At 49.4% G+C, this 17,193-nt stretch overlaps 2 protein-coding genes and 1 non-coding gene across 7 annotated transcripts; 1 reads left to right on the forward strand and 2 right to left on the reverse strand.

The window, feature by feature from the left end:
* Positions 1–1,786: 1,786 nt before the first annotated feature.
* Positions 1,787–1,893, reverse strand: LOC138429807 (U6 spliceosomal RNA). The gene has a single exon (XR_011252897.1). It is a non-coding gene; the product is annotated as a U6 spliceosomal RNA (small nuclear RNA).
* Positions 1,894–3,455: 1,562 nt separating this feature from the next.
* PHKG2 (phosphorylase kinase catalytic subunit gamma 2) lies at positions 3,456–12,903 on the forward strand. 2 transcript variants are annotated; one of them, XM_069570753.1, is made up of 10 exons: positions 3,456–3,642; positions 4,046–4,158; positions 7,602–7,777; positions 8,035–8,089; positions 9,244–9,309; positions 9,393–9,556; positions 11,711–11,801; positions 11,902–12,055; positions 12,128–12,253; positions 12,351–12,903. In XM_069570753.1, exons 2-10 carry the CDS (start codon positions 4,064–4,066, stop codon positions 12,642–12,644), a joined length of 1,221 nt encoding a protein of 406 aa, XP_069426854.1. In that variant the 5' UTR covers positions 3,456–3,642; positions 4,046–4,063; the 3' UTR covers positions 12,645–12,903. The 2 variants fall into 2 exon arrangements, with proteins under 2 accessions (XP_069426854.1, XP_069426853.1); XM_069570752.1 differs by having other exon boundaries at positions 3,464–3,715.
* On the reverse strand, positions 9,762–17,138 carry CFAP119 (cilia and flagella associated protein 119). Of its 4 annotated transcripts, XM_069570754.1 has the most exons (10): positions 16,527–16,849; positions 16,166–16,197; positions 15,526–15,591; positions 15,180–15,349; positions 14,588–14,658; positions 14,277–14,393; positions 14,127–14,196; positions 13,960–14,049; positions 13,047–13,205; positions 9,762–10,066 (listed from the first exon to the last, which is right to left on the reverse strand). In XM_069570754.1, the coding sequence occupies exons 1-10, from the start codon at positions 16,728–16,730 to the stop codon at positions 9,861–9,863; spliced, it is 1,185 nt and encodes a 394-aa protein (XP_069426855.1). In that variant the 5' UTR covers positions 16,731–16,849; the 3' UTR covers positions 9,762–9,860. The 4 variants fall into 4 exon arrangements, with proteins under 4 accessions (XP_069426855.1, XP_069426856.1, XP_069426857.1 ...); XM_069570755.1 differs by lacking the exon at positions 14,277–14,393; XM_069570756.1 differs by lacking the exon at positions 9,762–10,066 and having other exon boundaries at positions 11,367–13,205; positions 16,527–17,138.
* Positions 17,139–17,193: the final 55 nt, after the last annotated feature.

Consider the following 17,193-nt stretch of genomic DNA (forward strand, 5'->3'; position numbering starts at 1 on the left):
CAGCCCTGAGTTTCTGAATTAATTCATGTGAGGCACTGCCTGGGCATCAGGAGAACTCATTTTAAGGAGATTTTTCACACACAAAAATTTAAATCTAGTATTTGATTAATCAGCAGCTTCAGTTTACTAGAATATCCCATTCCCCCAAACTGATTACATGAGATCTTGCTACTTTTTAACTCTTTATTTTGAAAAAATTTCAAGTCTATAGAACAATAAAAGAATAGTACAATGAACTCTTGTGTAGCCTTAACCTAGATTTATAATTTTTAACAACCACGTTTGCTTTGTATCTTTCTAAATTTCTTGTTCAGTCACTAAGTCATGTCCAACTCTTATGACCCCATGGACACACGCGCCTCTGTCCAAGGGGATTCCCCAGGCAAGAATACTGGAGTGGGTTGCCATTTCCTCCTCCAAGGGATCTTCCCAACCCAGAGATTGAATGTGCATCTCCAGCACTGCAGGCAGATTCTTTACCCATGTGCCACCTGGGAAGCCTCTTTCTAAATACTCGTTATTGCTGAACTACTGAGGGAAATACCTTGTGATCTGTATCATACTTTCTCACACAACTATAGTACAATTATATTTAATTCAGAGAAGTTTAACATCAGTACAATATTATCTTCTAATAGTCTATATTCAAACTTGCCAGATGTCCCAGTAACATACTTTATAGCAGTTTCTACTTTATAGAGTCCAGTGTGGGAACATGGATTGCATTTAGTTTGTCAGCTCTTCAGCATTCAATTTTTAGTAGGTTCTCATCCTTTTCTTTCATTTTTCATAACATTTTTGAGGTGAGGCCAGTGTGTAGAATGGCTCTTAATTTGGGTTCTTGTGATTGAATTCAGGCTTACACATTTTTGGCTGAAATATTGCATAAGTTGTAAGCCCTGAATACATCACATCAAGAGGCATGTGTCAGTTGGCTCTTTTATGGCAGATGTGACACTTGACAACTTGGTTCTAAGGTAGTGTCAGATTTCTGCAAGGTAAAGATAATTTTTTTCTTTGTAATTAAAGTTATCTGTTTAAATACCTCACCAAATTTTCCCCAGTAACTTTAATGCCTGTTTTGCCCAAGTCATTTATTACAAAGCTTACAAAATGTTGGTGTTTAACTTTATCATTCTTTCTACACTTATTAGTTGGCATTTTATTCAGTTCAGTTCAGTCGCTCAGTCGTGTCCGACTCTTTTCGACCCCATGAATCGCAGCACACCAGGCCTCCCTGTTCATCACCATCTCCCGGAGTTCACTCAGACACGTCCATTGAGTCCGTGATGCCATCCAGCCATCTCATCCTCGGTCGTCCCCTTCTCCTCCTTTCCCCAATCCCTCCCAGCATCAGAGTCTTTTCCAGTGAGTCAACTCTTCTCATGAGGTGGCCAAAGTACTGGAGCTTCAGCTTTAGCATCATTCCTTCCAAAGAAATCCCAGGGTTGATCTCCTTCAGAATGGACTGGATGGATCTCCTTGCAGTCCAAGGGACTCTCAAGAGTCTTCTCCAGCACCACAGTTCAAAAGCATCAGTTCTTCGGTGCTCAGCCTTCTTCATAGTCCCGTCATTTTTAAGTGTTAGTATGGCCTCAGATTTGTTTTTAAATTCAATTTATTATACCCATTACTACCATTAAACTTTTAAAATAGTTTTGTTGAAGTATAATGGCATGATTTACTTACAGTACACAGATCTTATTGTGCCAATAGGTGAATATATTTTTTTCTTTCTAATTAATTTTTTTATTGAAGGATAATTGCTTTACTGAATTTTGTTGTTAAAAATATGGAACCCTTCACAAATTTGCATGTCATCCTTGCACACGGGCCATGCTAATGTTCTCTGTATCTTTCCAATTTTAGTATATGTGCTGCTGAAGCAAGCACTAGGTGAATGAACATGCCTGTGTAATCAGGTGAATAGAACATTTCTAGCACGTGAGAAGGCTCCCTTATAGCTCTCTCAGTGTCATTATCCTTTTTGTCCCTGATTTCAACCTGGTTCTTGTGTTTAAGTTCCCATCTTTCTTCACTTACTTTCTGGCACAAATTGTTCCAAGCTCATCTTGTACGTTCTCTGCTTTAGCTTTGAAATCAGTATTTAGACACTAGCTGTGCTCACTACTGGACAGGCTCTATTGGTCCTTGACCCTTTCACAGATTAGAGCTAGAAAATAGCTAATGTTATCTAACTTAAATCATTCTTAAAATCTAACCTCCAATTTCAGTCACAAGATTCTCTCCCCATTCCAAATATTCCCACAGTAAGAACCTAGACTGCCAACTACATCAATGTGTTTATTCTCTTGCTCAGTTTCAAAATAATCGTCCCATTATACTACCAAGCAAATCTACCAAGTTAAATACAAGATTTCTTTGAGTTATCTGTCTTTAAATGCTATAAGGTCGAAGTACTCCATTAAAAAGTTACTTGGATTCGCTTTTCTCTTCATTTGGTTGCAATCCGAAAGTTATATTTCTCTTAATAAGATAGGTGTTAAAAAATTAAATGAGTTAATTCTCTGCCTCTATCTGGAATATAACCTCCACGAGAGTAGGGACCTAATTTTTTTCTGTCGCTGTTGTCTAACGCTTAGATGCTCAACAAATATTTATTGAATGACTAAGTGAATGCCAGGGTTGAGCTGCACTAAGAAAACTTGCGGAGCAAGTCGCTCCTGGCAAAGTGATCACCTGGTAAGCTTAGAACAGAGAGCGAGGGACTTCCTTGGTGGTCCAGTGGCTAAGGCTTCATACTCCCAATGCAGGGGGCTCAAATTCATTCCCTGGTCAGGTAACTAGATCCCACATGCCCCAGAACAAAAATCTAACATGCTGCAAAGACCAAGGATCCGACGTGCCACAACTAGGATCTAGCGGAGTCAAATAAAAAAATGTATTTTAAAGGGTGATATTCCTCAAGACTTTGGGGCGGGGGTGGTGGGAAACCGGAAAAAATGGTCTTCCAGATAGCACTAGGGTTTTGGAATCACCGACTGAAGAGATGAGTGAAGGATAGGGAAGCCTAGTGTGCTGCAGTCCATGGAATCGCAGAGTCGGACACGACTGAGACCCTGAACAAGGGATTTAGAGGTATCCGAGTCAGAGCATCCACAGGATGAGAAAGCCTCTTCTGGCTGAAAGGCCGTGGCTCATACAAGTAGCCAAGTTCAGCACCAGGCTGCATGCTTAAAGCAGGCGCTTTGGACAAGGCTGCTAATATTTTTAACACCCAAGTTCAGACAGTGATTTTGAGCGACTGAGGAGACCATGCCCAAGTCCGGGTGGGAATCGGAAGGCCAAAAAAGCCAACGTACCAGGTACAAGGAGGTGACACTTACCGGTAAACCTAACTTCCGGGTCTGTTTTCTGGCCACTAGGCCCGCTGCTGAACAAGCTGGTCCCGGCAGATACAGTGCCCTGATTGGCCGTATCTGAAGCCCCGCCCTAGCGTCGCAGCCTTAGGTAACTCAGAGCTCGACCTCCGGGGCCAGCCTCGGGACTCTCGGCTTCCTATTGGACTACCAGTTTCCAATCCGAAGGATTTTTGAACCTCAGTCTTTGGGTGGCTCTATCCATTGGCGGACAGAATGGGGGCGGGGCCTGAGGTCTTCGCCGGCACAGCCTGCGGGTAAGGTAGGAGGCTAGGGGCGAACCCCGCGACAGGGCGGCCTCTGATCGAGTCTGGCTTCTCTCTCCGCCCCCGCTGGTGAGCCCGCGCGAGACCCTGCGCCCCCTCCCAGCGCCCGCCCAAGTGCGCCTGCGCAGCAACAGCCTCCCGTCCGGGTGCCCCTTCCCCTCTTCCTCCGTACCTTTTCCCTCCCCCTCCCCCGTCCCCTCCCTGCCTTGCCATCCCATCCCAATCCCTAAGGCCCTTTCTTGGGGTCTCCTCTATCCCGATCCTTCCCCCACCCCGTCCCCATCCCCCAGGATCCTGGCTCCCCAGCCACAAGGGCTGCGCCTCCGCGAGCCGCGATGTGCGTCCTTTCAGAGCCTGTGGGCCTCCTTGCCCTCACTGCCCTCCGTTTCCTCCTCACAGGCCCCCACCTCTTTCAGAATGACATTGGACGTGGGGCCAGAGGATGAGCTGCCCGACTGGGCTGCGGCCAAAGAATTTTATCAGAAGTACGACCCTAAAGACGTCATTGGCAGGTAAGGCCACGTCTAGGGAAACAGAGGTCCAGAAAGATCAGGTCCTAGCCAGGATACACATTTCCCATGCTTGCTTGCTTACTTTAGTCACTAAGTCGTGTCCGACTCTTGCGACCCTATGGAGTGTAGCCTGCCAGGCTCCTCTGTCCATGGGATTCTCCAGGCAAGAATACTGGAGTGGGTTGCCATTTCCTGCTCCAACACATTTCCCTTGAAAGTTCTAAATGGGAAAGTTCAGTGGTGAGTGGAGAAACATTTGGTGACTAGACTCTTTTTCTGAGTCAGCCCCTATTTTTTCACCAGTTCATTCATGTATGTGTTCAACAAACATAATTCAAGCACCTACTGTTTGCCAGACACAAAGGTAAACATGGGGAGGTTAGAAGAGATGTTTATGCCCTGGAAAGTGAAACTGAAAGTCTCTTAGTCCTGTCCGACTTTTTGTGACCCCATGGACCATATATGCCCTGGAGGTACTCCAAGTAAAGTGATGGAAAGAGACACAGGAACATTCAAGTAGCATTAGGCTGTGTAAAAAGTACTGTTGGGTCTCAGAAAACCACAGCTTCCCAGAAGGAGTGATATTTGGGTCTTGAAGGATGACTAGGAGTTCAGCAGGCATCACATAGAAGGAAAGCTTCACCTGTAAAGGCAGTGGCTAATACGTTTATTCATCAAGGTTTCCAAAGCATGTACAATGTGCTGGGTGCCCTGGAGATGTGAGACCCACATCCTACATCTTATAAAATTTCTGTTCTCCTGGAGTCTATATTAGAGTGTGGAGAGAGACAATAAACATGAAAACAAGTTAAAGTTCAGTGTAAGTGCTAGGGAGAAAATAATAAATAAGGTGATGGAACAAGAGTAATTAATGCAGCTGAGACTTGAAGAATGAGAATGAACAGATGATACACTGAGGCAGGATATATTCCAGGCAGAGGGAAGGGTAGTGCAAAGGCTCAGCACAGCAAAGAACCAATTAAAGCAATAGATAGAAGATTATAGTGGCCAGAGTGTGTTAAGAGTGGGAAAAGTTGGAAGAAGGACTACCCACCTGGCAGTTCAGTGGTTAAGACTATACTCACAAGGTCATGATGACAGAGGGATGTCTCTAGGACCTTGGGAAGCAATTCATTCAGTAAGATATGTTGGCCTGATTTAAGGAGTCATGGGGCAGGAGTGGGGGAAGGTTCCTTGGTGGTCTAGTGGTTATGATTCTGGACTTTCACTGCCATGGCCCAGGTTCAATCCCTGGTTGAGGAACTGAGATCCCACAAGCTGTGTGATGTAGCTAAAGAAAAGGAGGGGAGGGTAGCATCTGGGTATGAATGTTGAAGTCATGGAAGTGGATAAGATTACTGAGAGTGTACGTAGCCTGAGAACAGGAGGGCCAAGGATGGGATCTTGGGGAAGTCTTTACATTTAAGGGGTGGGCAGGGCTTCCCTGGCGGTTCAGATGGTAAGGAATCTGCCTGTAATGCAGGAGACCCAGCTTCAATCCCTGAGTCAGGAAGACCCTCAGGAGAAGGAAGTAGCTACCCGCACCAGGATCCTTGCCTGGAGAATTCCATGGACAGGAGCCTAGAGGGCTGCAGTCCGTGGGGTTGCAAGGAGTTGAACATAACTCAGTGACTAACACTTTCACTTTCAGAGAACAAGATACTAGGCTGTATCAGTAGGAAAAGTTTGGAGTTTGAGTCCAAAGACTCAGGTTTTCCAAGTTGGTGGTCATGACATATAATAGGAAGGCTTAATTAAAAGGGAATGCTCCTACAGGTAAAATACTGTAGGATACCAGAGAAGGGAGTGCTCCCTTCTTCCTGGAGAATAAATGAAGAATTGGTTGACATTGCATTTACTTTGAGTCTTAAAGCAGAGATTCTTCGAGGAATGGCTTCAGAGGATCTTTGACTCATCCCCTGAAATTATAAAAATGTTGGGTATGTGTGGCAGAGGTCTGCAGCTTTTCACAAATTCTCAGAGGTTCATTGAAAGATGAATAATAACTAGACCAAGGACCTGAAACTCCAATGCCCTTACTATTTGGGCAGGAAATTAAAACTGTGAAGTGGCCAAGAGTAAAAGAGTAGAAAGTGGTTGAGCCTTGTGGCAGCTGGAGGGTTCTCAGCCACCTAAGAGATGTGAATTCAGATTTGTAGAGAACAGTGCCCTTGTCACAGTGTAATGTATCTGTGTTAAGCTGGAGGACCAATAGTTTGTATCCATTGATTGAAGCAGAGAGGCAGGTGAGAGGCATTTCAAGCAAAAGAGTTCCATAAATGCAGGGAGGCCCTGGGAACACAGAAATGAGGTTATGTGAAGGGCAGCCAGGGAACCAGAATGTGAAATGTGGTATGAGGACAGATTCTGGAGAGATTTGCACCTTAGCCTGAAGTACTTGTAGGGTCATACGGAGTTGGTAACAGAGCCCAAGCCAGGAAATCCCTGTCTAGGACTTTGTCTCTTCTCTTTTCTTTTGTTTGTGCTATCCGGTTTCCAGGATCTTAATACCCTGACCAGGGATGGAACCTGAGTCCCCTGCAGTGGATGTGTGGAGTCCTAACCACTGGACCACCATTGAATTCCCTAGGACTTTGTCTATTTTTTTTTTTGACTGCTCTGGCTCTTCATTGCTGCACCCAGACTTTCTCTTGTGGCAGAGCACAGCCTCTGGAGCATGAGCTCAGTGGTTGTGGCACCTGGGCTTAGTTGCCCCTTGGCATGAGGGATCTTCTCAGAGCAGAGATCAAACCTGTGTCCCCAGCTGTAGCAGGTGGATTCTTAACCACTGGACCACCAAGAAAGTCTCCTAGGGCTTTGTCTTTACAAAGCCAAATGGGCTTTCCTGTCTCTGCTTCATTAATGCCTTTCAGCATCCCTTAAGGATGCTGTTGGCTACATTTCAGAGCTGATGAAGTGGGAGCCCAGAGACCTTATGTCAGGGAGTCACTTAGAGGTTAATTAGTGGCAATTTGGGGCCTAAACCCAAGATCTGCCTCTCAACTTTGGTCTTCTAGTCAATGGCCCAATGTTTATTTCACCTGAGGTATTGTAGGGGAAGTTTGGGATTTAGATGGGATAACCATGGAAGTGGGTAAAATCTGGAGGGGGCCTTAGGTCACTTCTTCCCGCCTTCTCCTTGTGGGGTTCAGGGGCATGGGGCAGGTTTAGGGGCTCAGTGTCTGGGCTCACATCCAGAGGGAGTGGCAGAGCCTGGACCCCTGCCTCCCTGCCCTGTGAGCTCGATGTTGCTCCTTGTGCCCAGGTCTCTGACTGAGGCTGCTGTGAAGCTCCAGTAGGCCAAGGTGAGCTCCTTAGGAAGTCACCTTGTCTAGCTGGGTCTCCGGAGTCTGGTGCAGAGGATGTGAGGCTGCCGAGGCTCCACTCTGCATGGAAACGAGAGGGCAGGAGGCCCTGACTCGTGCATTGTCCAACTCTGGCAGAGGAGTGAGCTCTGTGGTCCGCCGCTGTGTTCATCGGGCTACTGGCCAGGAGTTTGCGGTGAAGATCATGGAGGTGACAGCCGAGCGGTTGAGTCCTGAGCAGCTGGAGGAGGTGCGAGAGGCCACGCGGCGGGAGACGCATATCCTTCGCCAGGTCGCCGGCCACCCCCACATCAGTGAGGCTGCTTTCCCCACTCCTGTTAGCCCAGCCCACCGCCCACCTGCCCCAGCACTGCCTCCACACTCTGCTCCCTTGTTCCTGGCTCTGCTGCACCTCATCAAAGTGTGGCCAGCCTTTGGGCCCCTCCTGCCTCCTCCGGTTCTCCTTCCTTCCCAGGAACGGCCCCCTGCTGCCTCAGGGTGGAAGAGGCCCTCTGGTGTGCAGCTGCTCCTTTCCATCTCTGTCTCTCTGCCTCTCTGCCTCTTTCCCCAGTCACTCTCATCGATTCCTACGAGTCTTCTAGCTTCATGTTCCTGGTGTTTGACCTGTGAGTATACCCCTCCCTGACCAAAAAGCCTCTTCCTCTCCTCCTCGCACTTCCCCAGCCTTACAGCGCAGTGGGCTGAAGACCACCCTGCTCACACCTTCCTCTGCTCCGGCTCAGACCTGCCAGCCCAGGGTGCGGGCCCTTTTTCCTAGGTGCCCTGATTGAGGCAAGTTCTTCAAGAGTCTTAGTGACCAACTAAATATAAAGGGTCTTCATGAGACTCTGTTTTAAGAGGAAGGTGTTCATTCATGAACTGACCATGTAAACAGACTTTTCCCTCACCCATCTTTCAATCTTTAACACTCACCACTGGAATCTCTCTGCCCATCAATTCTTTTTCTGGTTGGTCTGAATCTGAATGTCAGATATTATACAGTGCTCTAATGCAAGCCAGTTACAAAGGAAATTCAAAAGAGAATGGTTCCGATACCAGATGTTTAAGAAAGGCACTTGGGAGAAATTTACAGTCTTCAGACAGAAATGACCTCTGCCAAAGTGGAGGGCAAGTAGGAAGTGTCTGCTTTACCACCATGCAACAGTGTTGCAGAATCTGATGTGTTCTTTATTTCAAGAATTGATACAGAGTTGCAATTATAACCTCAGTTTTTAAAGAGACATAAAGTAAGCAAAATTCAAAGTAAAGTCCTATTCAACTTTTTTGCTGCTATTAACTGTGAAATTTTGGCCCATGGTCTAAACAGGTTCACTTCAAAAGGCTTTTTTTTTTTTTTTTAATGTATTGTCAGATAACAGGGACTTCCTGTAAATGATCATTTATTGCTAAAATAGCCCCCTTGTGGCACAATGCAGTTTTTTTTTTTTTTTGTAATGTAGCCACACTATGCAGCTTGTGAGATTTTGGTTCCTTGACCAGGGATCAGACCTGCAGCCGTTGCACTGGAAGCACAGTTTCTGAACTGCTGAACTGCTAGGGACATCCCACAGTGCAGAGATTATGACCGCTGGCACATTGGACCAAACTGCCCCTGACATCTGGTTCACTCTTGGAGTGCTTTGTCTCTAGGCCCTCTCATTTGCTTACAGAGGGATCTTCCTTGACTGGCCTCTTCCGTGGTATTTGTTGTGAGCACTGGCTTATTTTCTCAGCCTCCACTGTGAGCTGCACCCATCTCCCAACCCCTCCTGTCCCTTAGGATGCGGAAGGGAGAGCTGTTTGACTATCTCACAGAGAAGGTGGCCCTCTCAGAAAAAGAAACCAGGTAATGGCTGAGCCTGCAGCCCGTGGGATGAGCAGGGGGTGGGGCAGGGCAGGGAGAAGCAGAGGAGACTGCGCCTCCCCCAGGTCCATCATGAGGTCTCTGCTGGAAGCAGTGAGTTTTCTCCACAACAACAACATCGTACACCGAGACCTGAAGCCTGAGAATATTCTCCTAGATGACGATATGCAGATCCGACTTTCAGATTTTGGGTTCTCCTGCCACCTGGAACCAGGCGAGAAGCTTCGAGGTGAAAGGACCTGGTGCTCTGAGGGGCTTGGGAGGGATGGGTGCTCAGGCTTGGGACTGGTTGGCTGAGTCTGAGAACTGGGTCCCATGGAAAGTCAGTGAGCGCTTGCCAGCTACCCACTGGGTGCAAAGCTTAGTGTGCAAATGGAAGTGGGTTCCCTGCCCTGGGGAGGATGGAGTGAATAGATCATGGCACACAGCAGGCAGGGGGCCATGCCGGAGAGCCAGGAGGAAGGAGCACCGATTCAGATGTGGGGACCCACAGAGGAAGGGGCTCGGACCTGGACCTGGGGAGGCTGGGCTTGTCATAGGAAGAAAAAGATGGGGAGAGAGGGACAGTGGGGCTTCCCAGGTGACTCCAGTGGTGAAGAACCCACCTGCCAATGCAGGAGGCATGGGTTTGATCCCTGGGTTGGGAAGATCCCCTGGAGGAAGGCATGGCAACCTACTCCAGTATTCTTGCCTGGAGAATCCATGGACAGAGGAGCCTGGTGGGCTGCAATCCATAGGGCTGCAAAGAGTGGAACACAACTGAAGTGACTTAGCACACACTCAGTGACAGAAGGGCTCAGCTGCACCTTTGGGGTCTGGCAGAGGCAGGGCCACGGTGTGCTGCTCAAATGCCATGAGGAGCCTGATGTGGCCCGACAGTGCTGCTCACTTGATCCCTTGGGACTCAGGGTCCCCTCACATTAACACATTTGTTGTGACAACCATGTCTAAGGCAAGTGGCGAACTAGACAAAATTAACTGCGGGACTCCCCAGAGCCTTTAATAGGCCGTTTCCTCTCTTTCAGTGGCTCTGCCCTGGGCTTCTTAACAGCTAACCTTCACTGGTTAACCTTCATGAGTTTCAGCAAGCTCTGGGAGATTGTGAAGGACGGGGAAGCCTGGTGTGCTTCAGTCCATGGGATCACAGAGTCGGACTCGACTGAGCAACTGAACCACCACCTTCACTGGGCACTTGCTCTGAATCAGGCAGCACATGGAGTCTTTATATGGCTTGTTTCTCTAGATCCTCTTAACTCTGAAATCGTATCTGTGTCTCTCTTTTATAAATGGGCTTAATGAGGTGAAGTGACGTGCCCAAGGTCATGTGTGATTTGAACTTGGGCAGTATGACTCCAGAGCTCATGCTCTTACTCTGTGGACTTACTCTTCCACGTGCAGGTATTTTTCTCCCTTTGGGCTCCCACACACGCTTCTCCATTCTGAATCATTTTTGCCCCTTCCCACTCCACCATCTCCCATGGCTTGGATAATTCAGTTTTTTTACTTGAAAGCTCCAGGTCAGGGTAGAGCCGCGGCTTTTTGCTCTTAGATCTCCCCCCCTTCATGATACACGTCTTACGCTGTTTATGTGCTTCCTGGTAGATGGTAAGCTTACTAAGGGCACGTTGAATTTGCCATTGTGTCTAGTATGGTGCTTGGCACACAGGAGGTGTTCAGTAAATAGTTTATCCAGGAAGGAATTTGCCAAGAGAAAGTCAGTTTCTCAGTTCAGGCCTCTTAAGACCTCTTGGAAGTGTGCCACGGATCACAGTGCACCTGCTAGAGTGGAAGAACTGGTGCCAGAAGTGGTAGAAGAAAGTAAAATACCGGCTTTGATCAAGTCATGCAAGGCTTTGTGCTTTAGGAATCTAGACTTGGCCCTGAGGCCATGATGGAAAGCCAGAGAAGGGTTTTCAACAAAGGACACAGCCAGAATGTGCCTTAAGACATCCCATATTCCTATACACTCCCCTGAGTTGAGTGGTGGTTCCACTAACCGCAGTAGAGATTCTAGGAGGAGGATTAGATTTGGGCAGAAAGGAATGCAAAAAAGATTTAATTTCAGTTTTCTATGTGTGTATGTATATAAAACATGGTAATAAGTTGTGTGAGGTGAGGGTTGGTGGAGGAAGCAAATGATACAGTTGGATAGTGCTTTTAAGTCAACCTAAACACCAGGTTTTCCCAGGAAGGCCACCAGGAGCCTTGGTAGGTACTTGTTCATCAAAGTGAGGCTCTAACACTAAGACTTGGCAAAAGGCTGGCAGGTGCAGGATGGAAACACCTGTGGCCCTGGTGGTGGTGAGGCTCGAGCAGAAGTCTGGTGTGAAGGGTCCTTGAGGGGGCTGGTGACACCCCATCCATTTCAGGCCTCTCTCCCCAGAGTTGTGTGGGACTCCAGGGTATCTAGCACCGGAGATCCTTAAGTGCTCCATGGATGAAACTCACCCAGGCTACGGCAAGGAGGTCGATCTGTGAGTTTCCCATTCCCCGCCCTTCCCTCCTCCTTTGTGTACTGTTCTTCAACACCTTTGCTTATCACCTGGTCCCCACCTCCCCACTCCTCTTTCCCAGCTGGGCCTGCGGGGTGATCTTGTTCACACTCCTGGCGGGCTCCCCACCATTCTGGCACCGACGCCAGATCCTGATGTTACGTATGATCATGGAGGGCCAGTACCAGTTTAGTTCACCCGAGTGGGACGACCGTTCAGACACTGTGAAAGACCTGGTGAGCTGGGGCTGCGAGTGGGCAAGGAGAGAGGCCCAAGAGCTGCCCCTCATGCTCTGGGGTTTCCCCTAGATCTCCAGGCTGCTGCAGGTGGATCCTGTGGAGCGCCTGACAGCTGAGCAAGCCCTACAGCACCCGTTCTTTGAGCGCTGTGAAGGCAGCCAAGCCTGGAACCTCACCCCCCGCCAGCGATTTCGGGTAAGCCTGAGCGTGTCAGGGTCTAGGCCTGCTCCTCTTCCCAGGATTTTTCTTATGGTGACTGTGCCAGTGGAGCTCACACCACCCCCCTTCCTAGGTGGCAGTGTGGACCGTGCTGGCCGCTGGACGGGTGGCCTTAAGTGCCCACCGTATCCGGCCACTGACCAAGAGTGCGCTGTTGAGGGACCCTTACGCGCTGCGGCCAGTGCGGCGCCTGATTGACAACTGTGCCTTCCGGCTCTACGGACACTGGGTGAAGAAGGGTGAGCAGCAGAACCGGGCAGCCCTCTTCCAGCACCGGCCCCCAGGGCCTTTTCCCATGATGGGCCCTGAAGAGGAGGGGGACTCGGCTGCTATCGCCGAGGATGAGGCCATGCTAGTGCTGGGCTAGCACGTCATCCCGGAGGATGCAGAACTCTCCAGGAGAAGGTTCTTTATCATTCCAGCCCCTCTGGGCTCTGGCCACAGGCCACCATTGGCCAGGCCCACCACTAATCATACTATCATAGAGACCAGTGTGGTATACCTATCCCCGCCAGCCAGGGCTTTGAGATCAGAGCTGGGGTGGAAGAGAGCCACCAGGGCGCACGCCTGGCCTTATCTGTGCTGCCTGCACCACGTATGCAATAAAACCTGCTACATGCCTGAGAGAGCCAGTCCCCTGTGTCGTGTCTGGCTTCAGCAGGGAAGCTCAGAAGGTGTTCAGGAGGGGGTGGGGTGGGGCGTGCTGGGGCCACTTTGGCCCAGGCCTTTATTGGGGAAAACGCAGGGAGTCACTTGGTCTTGTTCTTGCCTTTGCCTGGAGGTAGCTGGAGGGGCCGCTCGAGGGTGGTCAGCTTGCTGCTGAGCCTTTCCTCACTGGCTTTGAGTCGCTCCTCTACCAGTTGTTGGAGCTGCCGCAGCTCCTTGTTCATCTGGGTCTTGATGTAGGCTCGAAGGATGGAGACCTGGCCTGCAGGGGCGGGGAAGAAGGGGCGGGTCAGGGGAGAGGCCATGGGGCTGAGGGACTGCCCCCTAGCCAGGCATGCATGACCTTCAAGGGGGACTACCCCAGGAGTGACCCAGCTGGCAGTGTTTCTTCAATTCAGGAAATGTCAGCCAGCCCTTCTAGAAGAGAAAGATGGGCAGAGGGTTTGTGTACGCTGCATTTCCCAATTGCTCCTTTAGCAGCTGTGTGACCTCAAGCAGGTGATTGAACATTTTTATGCCTCAGTTTCCTCCTGTGTAAAATCCAGTGATAACACTTAGCGACTAGGATTGAGAGAGGAGTAAACGGGTTAATATGTGTAAAATGCAGGAATTCCTTGGTGGTCCAGTGATTAGGATTCCATGCTTCCACTTGGGCCACAGGTTCAATTCCTGACTGGGGAATTAAGATTCCACAGGCCACTTGGCACAGGCAATATATGTATATAAAATGCTTAAAACAAGGCCTGCCTAGCACATAGTATTGCCAGATGTGTGCTGGCTGTTACTGTCGTTGGTTTTATAATCCTTTTCTGGAGCTTCTGCCTCACTCCCAGCAGCTGTGCTTTTTTATTTTGTGGCATCTTGGAACATCTTGGAACATGCATTCTCCATAAGGAATCATTTGGAGAAAGGACACCATGACTGAAACGAAAAATCTGAAGTCCTGATGTGATCTAAACCCTGCATTTCACACCTGCCCAAAGTCACAGGGAGCCCCAACCCCTCCAGGTCCTCACTTGGCTCTGGCTCTGGCTGGACCACTGTTTCCGGTTCCACCTCCTGTGCGATGACTGCCTGCTGTTCCACTTCTCCTCCCTTTTCTTTCTCTGTAAGCCAGAAGCAGGAGGAGGCTTCAGCCCCAGCCCCAGTGCAGTCCAGCTCTCGCCCCGGCATTCTCCCTTACCTGTCTCATCCTCTGACCAGAGGCTGGGTGGCTTTAGCCCCATGTAAGTCAAAGAGAGATCCAGCCGCACCTGGGAAGAGGGAGGAAATCAACTGCACTGGGGAAAGAGGAGAGACGAGGAGTGGCCTCTTGTAGCCCCTAGCCCAGTACCTGGGGTGTGAAGACATATTTGTAGAGCTTGAAATGGCGGAAGTAGGTATTCACCACATAATCCGCCAGGGCCAGCAGCTGTTCCTCCTTAAAGAGGTCAATACTGAAAGGGGGGCGCTGTGGAGATGATTGGGAGTTAGAGGACTGACCACCTCCCGAAACCATCACCTTTTCTCCAAGTGCCTGGCGGTCCAGGAGCAGGAAGAGCCCACTAGGGCCTTCAGAGGAAGATAAGGGTAATGAGTTTGAGAGAGGGTGGGAGGCTGGGCTGGACCTTATGGGGGTGGGGGGATGGGGAGAGTGAAACTGACCCTGACTCCGTGGCAAAAAAGAACACTGGTGAAGTAGCGGTAACATTCCTCCACGTTGCCCAAGGGGGTTTCTGGGAGGGAAAGCAAGATATGACATTGAGTCCCCTCCCTGATAATCACATTTTACTCACTCAGCAGCTACGTACTGATCTTAAGCTTTAGGATCTAGGCAACAAATATTGAGTACCCACTCTGCACTGTTCTAGGCACTAAACAAGACAGACAAGGTCCTGCCCTTAAGAGGTATATATTCCAGTGGAAGTGACAGGAAAGCATAATTTAGCTCTCATTAAACATTCTGTAGAAAATGGGTTTCAGGAATAAAGAGCTGTTTTATTGAGCACTGTGCATATATTTACACATATTACACATAACATTTCTCGGAACAGTTTAATAACTTTAGTGTCGTAGCCTGATTACAGATAAGGAGATAGAGGATTTCAAAGGTGAAGTAACTTGTGTGTGATAACTTCTGTGATGACAGAACAAAGATTCCAGGTGGTAATCCTGCTGTTACTTCCCCTGATCACTTGTGCCAGCCTCCTCCTCCTCTGCCCTGGACTCAGGCCCTCGGGGAGCCCCCTCCTCTTACCAATACAGGCCTTGTGAAGATCTTGGAGCAGGGCACAAGCTGTTGAGGTCTGCTCCAGGGAGAAGCCCTGCTGGCGGCAGAAGATGAGTGCATGGGAGAAGAGGTCCAGAGTGATGGCATCCCGCAGGCTCTTCTCAGGGGAACCTAGTCCCAACAGCTCAGCCAGCACCCTTGGGAGAGAGAGACGGAATCAGTGACAACTAGAGTCTCCCTTCCCTGCTCCACACTAGTGCACAACAGGCTTTGGAGCCAGGCATTCCTCATGCCTTCCCAGCCCACCTTCCCCTCAGCTGTCCCCCAAAGCTAGCTCTTCCCCTCCCTACTCCCCGCCAACCCCCGCCCATACTCCCTCATCTCCTCAGTGCTGGCTGTCTTCTCCAGCATGTGCATGGAATGGATGTCCAGGTACTTCCTGTCATAGGAAAAGAGGGAAAAAACGTGTTGGTGTCCATCATGCATTAGTTTGATGATACGACTGTGGTGGTGAGTGCATTGGACTGGGAACCAAGAGACCTGAGTTAGAGGTTTGGCCCTTCCACTAACTTGCTGTGTCACTTTAAGTAGGTCACTTTCCTCTCTGGGCGTCACTTTTTCCATCTGTAAATGGCTTAAATGAACTTTTAGAATCCTCTTCATTTATAAAACCTAGAGTTAGGAAACTTGAGTTCTGGGTTCTGCCTCTCCCGTGCTGTTTAACTGGGCAAATTTCCCTCTGTGAGCCTCGCTGTCCCCATTTGTACAATGCTCCATAGAGGCAACGATACATTTACATTCTCAGTCTTTGGCTACCTTCTTCTCACACTCTGTCTTTGGACTGGGACAGCAGGAGACCTGGCTTATAGTCATCTTAGGTAATTGCATCTCTGGGCCTCAGTTTCCTCATCTGTAAAATGGGGATACCAGTGCTGTTTGACAGGATTGTTGGGAAGCCCTAAAGTAATAATACAAGTGTGAAGGGTAACTTTCCCCCAAAACTTTATACTCACCATATACAGATCCGGGGCTGGGGCAGCGGTGGCTGCGGAGAGAAAGCGAATTGGGAAAGGCAGGGCTGTGTTGTTTCTGGCCCCTAGTTCTTGGCAAGTTGCGAATCTCTTATCGGCCTAAGAACGTGCTAAGTTGCCTTCTCATCTTGAGGACTAGATAGGAGCAATGCTGGCGGGCTGGGCTTCAGCGATCCCTAAGTACTATTCATGAGCATATTAACAAGCGGGGTCACACACCTCTGCCTCCTCACCAAAGCAGCCCGGGGAAACTTCTTAAACTTTAGTAAACATAACGTCGGGTGGCGCCCAGATGGGGAACCCTCTTTAAACATCCATGATCGGATCACTGTCCCGTCCTCACCGGGAACAAGTTGGCTGCAGGATCGATATCGACATCCACCGAAGCCACGGTCCCGGATTCGGTCCGCACACCTGTTCCCATACGCGTGGCCGATTCATCCAATGAGCTGAAGTCTTTTTGGGGTTCTCGCCGCAGTTCGTAGTGCTGTACAAGCTCCGACTGCATTTTTAGTCCCTGGAGTTGGCTGGACTTCCGGCGGATCATCTTGTCGCTCTTTTGTGCTGGGGGTCACCACAGAATCTGTCTTGTCTCGGTTCTGGGACAGCCGGTTCTCAGGCAGCCACTGCCAAGGCCTGGCCCTCTATCGACGCTCCAGCCAATTTGCGATGCAGAGATGCCCGGGGCAGCCAATCCGCTGGCGGCGTCTCCCTGGTCTCAACGGTGACCGTTGCTAAGGGAATTCCTGGAGCCGGGGAAAAGTGTATGGCTCTCTCCAATCAGTGAGAAGAGAGTGCGCGAGCGTAATAAGATGCAAGCCCCGCCCTCATAGCCTCCTTTCAAAGTTGCTAATCTGGGGCAGGCGTTGTCTTTAGGACTGGAAAGTAAACCTGTGTTATCGGTTACCATGGGAACTGTTTACTGGCCAATCCCGGAGAGAAGAGGGTTCGGAAGGAAACCCAAACAGACCCGAGAGGCGGGACAAAGCGAGACCAATAGAAACAGGAAA

This window comes from Ovis canadensis, chromosome 24 (genome assembly GCF_042477335.2).
Source record: "Ovis canadensis isolate MfBH-ARS-UI-01 breed Bighorn chromosome 24, ARS-UI_OviCan_v2, whole genome shotgun sequence".
Classification (NCBI taxonomy): domain Eukaryota; kingdom Metazoa; phylum Chordata; class Mammalia; order Artiodactyla; family Bovidae; genus Ovis; species Ovis canadensis.